This window comes from Mastigoproctus giganteus, chromosome 4, assembly GCF_048544385.1.
Source record: "Mastigoproctus giganteus isolate SK-2022 chromosome 4, ASM4854438v1, whole genome shotgun sequence".
In the NCBI taxonomy this organism is placed as follows: domain Eukaryota; kingdom Metazoa; phylum Arthropoda; class Arachnida; order Uropygi; family Thelyphonidae; genus Mastigoproctus; species Mastigoproctus giganteus.
In genome coordinates this window covers 41,419,595-41,431,578 of record NC_143578.1, presented here as the reverse complement: position 1 = coordinate 41,431,578, position 11,984 = coordinate 41,419,595, and the positions used below count along the sequence as shown (strand labels likewise).

Below are 11,984 nucleotides of genomic sequence, written 5' to 3'. Positions count from 1 at the left end.
TTATTTTATTAATAAATAAAAGATTTATTAATTTATTGAAATTAACGATTCTTTTTTTTTTTTTTTTTTTTTTCGTGAGTGAAATGATATCCTATCCCCTCCCCCTCTCTATTTTTAAGAATTTTTATTCTTAATACTGAGCAAAATTTTACACGAGAGGGATATTGCATGAATTACTATGTCATCTTTAAATGTCTGTGTTTTGAATGGGGTCGGGTATTTAAAATGGGCGAGTTGTTTGTTTAGGTTATTGTTGTTCTGTACATATCTATAACTTATTAAATATTTATTTTAAGGGTAATCAGAACGGAATGATAACTTGCATCCACGACGTTTAAAGATTAAGCATAACCAGTTTGGAGATAACGAAACGAGACAAAACTAAAGCGATACTAATTTTTAATGTCATTTTATGAGAAGGAAGCTGCACAGAATGAAAGGAAAAGGTGTCGTATGTACTTTTAAACTTCTTCTAAAATGAAATAATTTTACGAGCTGATTGCTTGCTACGTCATGGAACCCCTCGAAGGACGGTATGATAATTTTTACATTATAAATATTTATTACTAATTGGTAATCAGCAATTAATGATAATAGCGAACACCCCCCCCCCCCAAAGTTCCAACAAGGTTATTATACTTGATGGGTTTGCGAGTGATAGTATCAGATTCCTTTTGATTCGTTTTAAACCTCCACGTTGTCTTTCACATATTGAAATTAAAAAAATAAATTATTTAATTCAACATGGTTTATTGTCAATAATGGTTCGACGCGTTATTGACCTGATCGTTTTAGGTACATTTTATTTATTTGGTTGTTATTTCATTTTATTTTTATAATTTTTTTTAACAGAATATGATAGAAACATTTTATTGTCCTAATTTTGCGATCTTGGATAATGAGAGTTGATTCCGACCTTTTTTAAGATGTTAATTTTCGTTTGTTTCAATTTAGATTGTTTCAGATTAGAACTGGCTCTCAAGAAAATGATTATTAACATTTAAGCTATTAGCAACTTCTGCCTACTAAAAAGTGTAAAGATTTTGTTTGGCCTAAACAGCAATAAAATGATAATTCAGCTGAGTGAGATATGGCATTGCTCTCATTAGGGAATTAATACTAATATTAACACAACTAGTAACTTTAATAAAATTATTCAGGAACTTAGCTGTATATATAAATATAATAACTAACAAAAGACCCTTTGTTTTGGGCTAGTGAATGCAAATTTAGTTTGCAAGATAAGATCATATTTATGAGAACAAAAAAATGCATGTTCTATGTTACAGAATGCTAGCAATAATAGAACATTGTTTATTTATTTATTTATTTTTCATTTTACGTCAGCTTAATTAAATAATAAATTACAAACTTGTCATGTCTGTTCTCCACTGAATTTTAAAAATAATAATAATAAATAAGAATGCAAAAGAAAATAGAAGCTGGCTGTTATATTCTGGTTCTGGACTGACCGTTTTCTCTTTTAAGTACCTTCCCTGCTCCTTCTTCAGTCATTTGAAATGTACCCAGTTGCCATAAAACAGCAATTCCACTTTAATCATTTCAATGAGTTTTAACAGTTGATATGGAAGTGAATGTCTATTGATGAATCTTGTATGGCAGTGGAGAGGGGGTAAAATTTGTAGTTGTGTAATTGGCATACACAAATAAATAAAATTATTTATGGTAATAGCAGCCAAAATCACAGGGTTGCTTTTCTGGTCTAATTGAGATATTTCTGTTTTATGATCTTATACACTTTTTCATGATATTATAACCAGAACTTTGAGAATTGATATTATCAAGTGTCTGCAAGATGTATGCTAATAGGATTGGTACATATCTGCTGATTCTCTTTTAATAAACAAAATTTAAAAAATTAAAATGTTTATATGTCTGTTCACTCTTATTTTAATCTTGATGTAAACAAGTACACATGGCTAATGAATCCACTCTTTTGTTACTTGCTTAAAAATAGTCTTACTTTAAAAATAGTCTTACTTTGGCTACTGGCTAATCAGTGCTTTCATCAGTCTCATGTATTTGTTTATATCAGGATTATAGTAAGAGTGGGTAGATTATAGAATCAAAATGGCTATATATGCAAGGGTTATTCAAAAAAGATAATAAAATAAAAAATAAGTCTTCCAAATATTTCTAATTTACTGTATGTACAAATGCCTAGTTGTCTGCTGCCTATACATTTTGTGTTACAGTAGCTCAAAGTTGCATATAATATTTTTGCCCATGTCATTATGACATGCACACATGAAATATGCAAGTCATAATGACATAAGTACATTACTCTTAAATTTTGCTACAATTAAAAAAAAAAAAAAGAGCTTACTCCATGTTATTGGAAACTCGTGGAAAAATTGAAAGCTAGACATCAAAGTGTGATCAGAAAAGGTTTCTTCAGGTATTCTGCAAATTGTTTCATATTAAAGTAAAAAACTCACCTGATTCTATTGCCTTGCATCAGTGCTACAGTCCAGTGATTTTTTTTTTTTTTTTTCCCATGGTGGAAAGCAAGCACAGGTGAGATTGATTTGTTGGACCATTTTACTCATTGAAATAGTCTTTGGATCAGAAAGGTTTCAGAAACACTGGCATTAAACAGTTTAATGATGAATGCTGGTTAGTAACAAAGGCTATTGGTCTGGGTGGTCAAGTGCCTGCTGTGACTAATCCGGACATGAATACTCTGTGCCTAAGCATTAGAAGAACACAATTTGACTTCAGAAGCTTTGCTAATATTATAGCATACTATAGCATATGACCACTTGCAGATGAGCTATGTTGGTATATGTTAGGTCTCAAGGTTGCTAAGGTTGTTGGTTAATGTCTTGGTGCAGATTATAAGTAGATGAAGCCTCACCATACCATAATTATTCATGTGGGGAACTTTGCAACTTCTATGATGCCAAAAAAAAAAAAAAAAAATGGTGCAACTTCTATGATGCCAAAAAAAAAAAAAAAAAAAAAATGGTGCTATCTGCTAGTATAGTTATAACCATATCTTTATCTAACATTATGGGAATGGTGTACCAACATATTGCACCACAATTTATGGTCAGTGTTATGTTCATGAGCCCCTAAAATCTTGTAAGGACATTGTATTGTTCTCATAGGGTCTTGATATCTTCTGTATCTGTGTTCACTAAAAAGTTTATGATCACTCTTTTTTGACCAGTCATCATAATTATGCATATTCCAAAATGAGCATTTGCAACTTTTATACAACAGTTTTGGTAAACATGACAATTATGGCTGAAATGTTATCAGAAGCCCTCAGTTCACTTCAGTTTATCATTTTAAATGGAATACAAAATGAAAAGTTCACCAGGCACAAACTAATATTTAGTTGAACCGCCTCTGGCCCTGATGACAGCAGCACACCGTCAAGGCATTGACAAGTCGAATTCCTGAAGATAATCAACTGATGGTTCGTGGTTCCGAACACGAATTATGGCTTTCTGAAGTTCACAAAGGGTCTTTAGTTTCTTTCTGGCAACTGCAGATTCCACACGATGCCAACGGTTCTCTATAGGATTCAGGTCTGGTCTGTTTCCTGGCTAGCTAACAGTTGTAATGGACCATTATTCCAACCATTTTTTCATCTATAACAAATGTAAACACATTACTGTCAAACCTCTAATGCAGAAATGAAACTTAAGTAACTACAGAAGTGCCTGCTTACACTTTTCGCCTGGTGACAAAGAGCAGAGTCGTCCTGAAAGTTGCAGGGTCTTGATAGGGTCAGGTTGAAATGGTTGGCAGCAATTTGCCTTCCAATATAGCTAGGTATCCATTGGCATTTATGGTACCTTTTATAAACTGCAAGTGGCCTTCTCTGCGATACAAAATGCACCCCCATATCATTTGGCTGGTAGGGAATATCACTGTAGACACCATACAGTCTGGATGGTATTCTTCACCACTCTACAGCAAATCGTTTGTCTCCCATCAGAGCCATGCACGTTGAATTTCTTCTCATCTGAAAAAATAACTGGACTTCCACTGCTCGGTGGGGGGGGGGTCCATTTGATATGCTCCTTACACTAAATTAATTGTCTTTCTAATTTTTTGTGTGAGGAGGGGTTTCTTCTTAAGACAATGGGCTACAAGTCCATTTTTGAAGAGGCATCTTCTGGCTGTTACTGCACTTGTTTCCACTCTGTATGTTCTTCCCATTCTCTTTTCAGTTCAGACGAAGAAGCTTTACAGTTTTTAAGGCATAATCATTTTAAAACGCGGCCCTGTTTTGGCATAGAGACTCATTTGTGTCAGTTTCCTTTTTCCTATCAGCAGAACCACTATTCTTGAGTTTGGAAAGAAATCTACTTAGTGTCGACTGATTACAAGACACTATAAGCAATATGACAGGAAGAACATCCTTCCCCACAGAAAGCAACAATGTCACTCTTTCTTTGTGACATCAACTGCACGTAACTTGCCATCCTGACACAGTCAAGGAATGACTGCAATTCTTGCAGCGCATGCTTATATAGCTGAAAGTAACAGCTGATGCAATATTGCATCATCACCTACATGTGTCAATCTTATTTGATGCAATCTGTAAGAAATATTGCCATATACTTACGTTATTCGGATTACAATTGTAAGGTTGGTGCACTTTCTTTGAACACCAGTGTATATATGTCAGGGAGAGAGGTAATTTCATACATGCTCAAACCAGCTGCCTCCACTAATTAAAATTATTAATTTCTAAGGAATTAGAGCACAGCTAGCATAAATAAATGTACACAGTGTTTCAAAATTATGTATACACTTTAAAAATTAAAAAAAAAAAACTTTAATTGTTTAAAATGCCCTCCATCAAGATTAATACATGAGCAGCATCTATCTTCAACAGATCTACATTCTAAAATGCACAAATCGGGTGAAATATTTTCTGCTTCTTGTTAAATTTTCATCCTCAATTCCTCCAATGTTTGCAATTTGTGACTGTAAACCCAATTTTTCAAGTATCCCCAAGCAAAAAAAGTATGATTTTCGCCATTATTTATTTATTTATTTTTTTAATGGACTGCTAACACTAATTGCTCATTCGTTTAACATATATATGTGGTATGTCTCCCCTGATATTTGTTGTCAGAGACTTAGTAATTTGGAATCTCCTCTTTTTGATCTTCTGTGGCTTAAAATCTCTCTACCTCTTTCTCTCTACCACATTCGGTAAAATTCATCTGTTCCCTCTGTCATTCTCCCAATTCCATTAAAAAATTGAAACTCTTTGACTACTTCTCTTTTAAAATTATCTTTTTCCAATCCAACTTTCCTAAGAACAAGGTAATTTTCCTTCGTCATTTTAATGTTCATAAGTGCTAGGATGCAGACTTTTGTCCTCGTGGAAACGGATAAGTTTTTTGGGAATTTTTACCATATTTTTGGTTAATTAACATGTTAAATTGTGTTTTACAAATAGTTTAAATAGTATTAGTCATGTTCATTAGCTTATTTTTAAATTTAGCTAGTGATTTTGTAATTTTGTCTTGCCATTCGTACTGCTATTGTATTGGTGTTTTGGCATGAATATCATAGCACGTAACCAGTAGGACAGAGTAGCTCGCAGATTCTAATCACTTGTTGGTCATATATCTTTTTGTGTTTAGCTAAGGAATTTTTACTTTTTAGCAACGATATAACTAATTTAACACTGTGATTGCAATGGTATAGCGTAACCTATTTCTTTAACTTGATAGCATAATAGGTATCACTGCATTTTAGAATCTATTAGCTTAGTGTAGTATTGTCAGTTAATCAGTTAAATTTATTAATTTTTGTTAATCAATTAAACTCAAATCATGTACTGGACTAGAGCAGCAAAGCAATGGGTACAAAGTAGTGGGAGGGATCTGGCTTGTGCTTCTCCACAATTCTTTCCGCAATTCTCCTACGAATCATGGCCTAACAAAATGTCAATTTGTATAATGTTTGTCAACATTCGAGAAGAGGATATGATAAAGCCAAGGGGGATGTCTTTGTGTGTATGTTAGGTGCATAGAGTGTGAAGAAATTAGGTGGCAATGCAGCTTTCTGATGGGTGTATGTGAGGGTTTGAAGAGTAGGGTAGATGCCCTTGAAGAAATTAAAATGGGGTCTTATCAAGCTCTTAGCTACCCAGCTGAACACCAGAGCTCACTCTTGTGCATCAGACAACACAGTTGCAATCTTTAAGGCAGCATGTGCTGGTTCCACAGGAGGTAGCTATTAACAGTGACTATTGTCAGGGAAAAGGGAAATATGTTGTGCAAGAAAGATAGCTGGAATAGGACCAGGGTATGTCTGCCAGGGGCAAAAGTTGATGACATTGCAGAGCAGATATCATTGTTTAAGAGCACAAAAGGTGATATTGTTGTACATGTTGGCACTAATGATCTTAAGAATAAGAGATAAGAATACTTAACAAGTACAGGGTAATGTTGGAAAAAAGTCGCAATTTAGGGTTAAATTTGAAAGTGTCTGCAATTCTGCAGAGACATTATAGGAGGGAACATATGTTCAGAGCAATGTCAATCAACTTGGCCTTGGAGAGATTTTGCAGAGCTCATGGGATAGAACTTTTCACAGCTTGGTCTGTGCTTGTTAACGGGAGAGACCGTTTTTACTGGGATGAGGCACATTTAAATAGAAGTGTAAGAATATTAGCTGATGTATTAACACATTAATATGTGGGTTGGAAAACTGCTACCTTGTGGGGATACACAGACTAATAGTTTAACTAGAGGCACGGACAGAGGTGAAAGTGATTCTTGCATTGCTACTATTGGTGCATGCAGCAGTCTAGAAAGCAATCTGGCTGGGATTTCAGGCCCTGCTGTGGGTCATCAATGAACAGATGAATACATGTGCTGTGTTACAGTAGCAAAGAGAAAGAACACATGCATGTATACTAATGCAAGGAACATTGTAAATAAATTTGACGAATTTAAAGTACTGATTAAGTCGTCGAATTCAGACATTATAGGAATAGCACAGATGTGGTATCATTCAGACTTAAGTGATGCTGAATTTGAATATGAGGAGTATATAAAAGAAGACAGACAGGACTGGAGAGGTGGAGGGTTTATGCTCTTAGTTAAGAAGAATATTAAATTTAAGCAATGCATCAGTTTGGAGTGGTATTACTACTGGGAAAACAAAATTGAGAGTAGAAGTGTGTTATAGGCCTAATGACTGTGATGAGTATGCCAAACAGCTATACAGGGATATAGAGTGAGCCAGGAAATCAGAATGTCTTATAATTTGGCATCTTAACTTTCTAGATAATGACTGGAATTTGCAGAATGGTTACTCACACACTAGCAAGACTTTTGTGGATTTCTTGGATGACTGTTTTCTAAAGCAGCAAGTTACAGAGGCAACAAGAAGAAGCAATAATCTTGATCTGCTTCTTATCAGCAATGATTCTTCATGCATTAAGAATGTGCAGGTAAAAGACCCACTGGGTGGCAGTGATCAGTGTACTAATGTGGAATTTAATTAAAGACATAGCAACTGTCAAGAGTAAAGGAAAAGGCTTTTGCTTTTGTAAAGGTGACTACAGAGGTCTCACAGTTAAAATGTGTGCAGTAGGAACCAGCTGATGATGTTACCAACAGCAAATTCTAAATGGGAAGTACTCAGGGAAGTAATCAAAGAAGCTACTAGGCTTTTCATACCAACAAAGGGGGCACCTCCGTAGCCAGGTGGGAAGGAGCAGCAGTGCATAGCACACGCTTCTTGATTAGACCAGGGTTTGAGCCCATCGCCACCAAATACGGAGGATGTGGAAAGGTTAGGGAATGACCACCGCATATTCCCGGAGCAATATGGCCTTAGTTGCTAATGCTCCTAAAAACCAAATAACAAACATCATACCAACAAAGAAATACTGTTTAAGGCTTTTCATACCAACAAAGGGGGCACCTCCGTAGCCAGGTGGGAAGGAGCAGCAGTGCGTAGCACACGCTTCTGGATTAGACCGGGGTTCGAGCCCATTACCACCAAATACGGAGGATGTGGAAAGGTTAGGGAATGACCACCGCATATTCCCGGAGCAATATGGCCTTAGTTGCTAATGCTCCTAAAAACCGAATAACAAACATCATACCAACAAAGAAATACTGTTTAAGGCTTAGACCTAAATGGATGTCAGATGAGACGATTGTGACATGGATGAGAAGAAAAGTGCATGGGATGCATATAAATTAACAGGTGATAACAGAAGCCTGTGATAGATATAAATTAGTCTGTAATCAAGTCACCAAGGTGGTTAGGCAAGCTAAGGCAGATTATGAGAAGTCTCTGCCAAAGAATGAAAGAAAATTAGCAAAGACTTCTATGCTCATATTAGCATTAGTAGATGCAAATGATGCAAGAAAGCAAGCTTATACAGCATCTGCTTAAAAAAAAAAAAAAAAAATCCCATTTCACACATCCATTTGCTCTAAAAGTTTGTCCAGTTCTTGAATTTATTTAAGCTATTAACTTCCACATTGACAGATGGAAGTTTGTTCCATCAAGCAACTACCCGCTGGCTAAAGGAAAATTTCCACACATCTATTCTGCAACTGTTGTTCCTCAATTTGAATTTATGCCCCCTCAGGTTTGTAATCTGAGCAAGAGAAAAAAATCCCATCTCCAATGAGCCTGCTCAACCCATTTAAGCCTTGTATACCTCAGTCAGATTACCTCGTAGGTGCCTAGTCTCCAGATGCTGCAATTTGTATAACTTAAGATTTTCTTCGTAAGAGGACCGATCCCTTTGTTCCCCTCCCCATTCTTGTTGACCTTTTCTTTACTCATTCTAGTAACTTTACGTCTTTTCCAAAGTGCGGCCTCCAGACCTATACTTAGCACTCAATGCGTGGCCTGACTATTGCTTTATACAAAGAGATAATCAACTCTTTTTGCTACTAGCAAAATCCCTGTATATCATTGACAAGACCCCATGACCTGCTCTGGCAGCCCATCCGGACTTTTCAGAAAACTTCATATCTGACTGCACAATTACCCCCAGGTCTTTTTCATACTCAACCACCCTTAGTGTAGTACCACACAGTTGGTACATTTCTCTGGGGTTACTTCTACCCATATGCAGTACTTTGCATTTGTCAATATTAAACTTCAATTGTCTATACAGGGGTACGAGGTTATTACCGTGTGGGCCAAGATTTTTTGCAGCTCCGGCGAATGCTATGTTTTTATTTATATTTAGTCATCTTATTGACTTAATTGTTATACTAAATTATTTTCTATAAGTAGCATTATAGCCCTAGCAAAGCTCTTTGGTTTATTTGAATTTAGATAGTGATTTTGAAAGTTAATACTTTTAGTGTCCGTAGATCTTACCATTCATAACTTGCCGCCATTGTTATACAATACAGAATAGTGTAATGTAAATCCCGAACGTTACAGCATAAGGTTTAACGTAAAACTAAATAGCGAAATACATAGCACTGTATTAGAAATCTGTTAGATTAGTATAGTATTATCAATTAATCAGTAAAATTTATCAATCTTATTAAATTTCATTGTTAATTAAATTATACTTAAATAAAATCATGACCCAGACTAGAGCAGCAGAGCAACGTGCACAAAGTAACAATAGTGTTGTGGCTCAGGGGAGAACTGAAGGGGGCGATTCTCCAACATATCACAGTCTAAAAAAATGTGTGAAATGTTTGACCTTTCTAGAACAGGACATGGTCTAGCCAAGTAGGATGTCTTTGTGTATGTTAGGGGGCAGAGACTGAAGAAATTGGGCACCAACTTACCGTTCTGATGGGCATCTATGAGAGTTTGAGGTGTAGGGTAGATGCCCTCGAAGAAATTAATATGAGGGGCCCATCAAGCTCTCAACACCAGTGCTTGCTCCTGTGCATCAGGCAATACAGTAGCAATCTCCAAGGCAGAATGCGCTGGTCCAACAGGAAATAGTTATTGTTGATGACTCTGTTGTCAGGGAGAGGGGGAATATATTATGCAAAAAGGATAGGTGGAACAGGACCAGGATATGCCTGCCAGGGGTGAAAGTTGATGACATGGTAGTAGCAGATATCATCTTTTAAGGACAGAAAAGGTGATATTGTTGTACACATTGGCACTAATGACCTTAAAAGTAAGAGATCTGCAGATTTACTTAACAAGTAAATCTGCGAGGTGATCTGATTGAGGTGTATAAAGTGTTGAATGGTTTGAGCATGCTCAATGCTGATGGGATTCTTCCTCTTGCTCAGAATAATCGCCTGAGAGGGCATAAATTCAAATTGAGGAAAGACAGTTGTAGGATAGATGTGTGGAAGTTTGCCTTTAGCCAGCTGGTGGTTGATTGCTGGAACAAACTTCCATCTGTCGTAGAAGTTGATAGCTTAAACAAATTCAAGGCAGAAGTAGATAAACATTTGGAGCGGGTGGATGAGTGAAATGAGAAAGGGATATGTGTATTTTTCTTTTTTCTTTGTTTTTTTTTTGACTGATGCTGTATAAGCTTGCTTTCTTGCATCATCTGCCCATGCTAATGCTAAAGTACGGGTCATTGTTGGAAAAAAAAGTCACGAGTTAGGGTTAAATATGAAAGTGCCTGCAATTCTGCCCAGACAAGATAGGAGGGAGTATATGACGAGATCCTTGTCAATTGATTTCTGCCCTGGAGAGATTGTGCAAGGCTCATGGGGTTGAGTTTTTTTTTTTCAGCTTGGTCTGTGCTTGCTCACAGGAGAGACTACTTCTACAGGGATGGAATACACTTAAATAGAAAGGGTGCAAGAATATTTGCTGATGCTATCGAGGCCATGTTGGGTGGGTTCGAAAATTGCTAGCTTGGGGGGGGGGATTCAGACTAAAAGAATATCAGTAGCCTCAGGCAGAGGCGAAAGTGATTCTTGCACTGCCTCTATTGTAATGAGCAGCAGCCTAGAGAGCAAGGTGCTGGGGATTTCAAGAGCTGCTGGGAGTCATCATATAACAAGTAAATACATGGGTAGTGTTAGGGTAACTAAGAATAAAAAAAAAAAAGGTGCATGTATACTTGCATGTACACCAATACTGGACGTATAGTAAATAAATTTGATGAATTTGAAGTGCTGATCAAGGCATCAAAGGCAGATATTGTTGGGGTATCAGAAACATGGTGTCACACAGATATAAGCAGGACAGAATTGGAATTTGGGGAGGAAAATGTGTACTGAAAGGATAGAAAGGGAAGAGGGGTTATGCTGTTAGTTAAGAAACACACAAAATCTATGGAAATGCATCCAGTTGACATGGGTGGACAGTGCAATGTTGAGTCTGTTTAGTGAGACATAAACACTGGGAAAGGGAAAATGAGAGTAGGAATGTATTATAGGCCTAATGAGTACAACGAACAGTTGTACAGAGAAATAGTGGGCCAGTAAATCTGAATGTTTTGTAATGGAGGATTTTAATTTTCCAGATATTGACTGGAACTTGTGGGTTGATCACTCGCATGCTAGTTAAGACCTTTGTGGATTTATTAGAGGACTGTTTTCTACAGCAACGTGTTCGAGGGGCAACCAGAGGGAGTAATACTCTTGATCTCATTATCAGCAGTGATTATTCATGCATTAAGAATTTGCAGATAAAGGAACCACTAGGTGAAAGTGGTCACAGTGTACTGATGTGGGATTTACTTAAAGATGTAACTACCATCAAGGGTAAAAGGAAGGGATTTTGTTTTCGTAAATGTGACTACAGTGGTCTCAGACAGTTTTTAAATTCTATACAATGGGATCAACTGATGATTTTACCAATGGTGAATTCTAAATAGGAAGCCTTCAGTGACTTATTTTTGGAGGCTACTAGGCTTTTTATACCAAGTAAGAAATACTGTTCAAGGTTCAGGCCTAAATGGATGTCAGATGAATTAATGAGGCTAGTGGCACAGAAGAAAAATGCATGCGATGCATATAAATTATCAGGCTACCCAGTAGCCTACTGGAGATATAAGCTAGTCTGTA

The 11,984-nt window shown here is 36.5% G+C and overlaps 1 protein-coding gene across 2 annotated transcripts in view; it reads left to right on the top strand.

The window, feature by feature from the left end:
* The first annotated feature begins 220 nt into the window (after positions 1 to 220).
* Als2 (Amyotrophic lateral sclerosis 2) overlaps positions 221 to 11,984 on the top strand; it is a 177,543-nt gene continuing 165,779 nt past the window's right edge. For both annotated transcript variants that reach the window (XM_090372668.1, XM_090372667.1), the window contains exon 1: positions 221 to 533. In XM_090372668.1, coding sequence (XP_090228794.1) covers positions 514 to 533 — 20 coding nt within the window. In that variant the 5' untranslated portion in view covers positions 221 to 513. The remainder of the gene's footprint in view (positions 534 to 11,984) is intronic.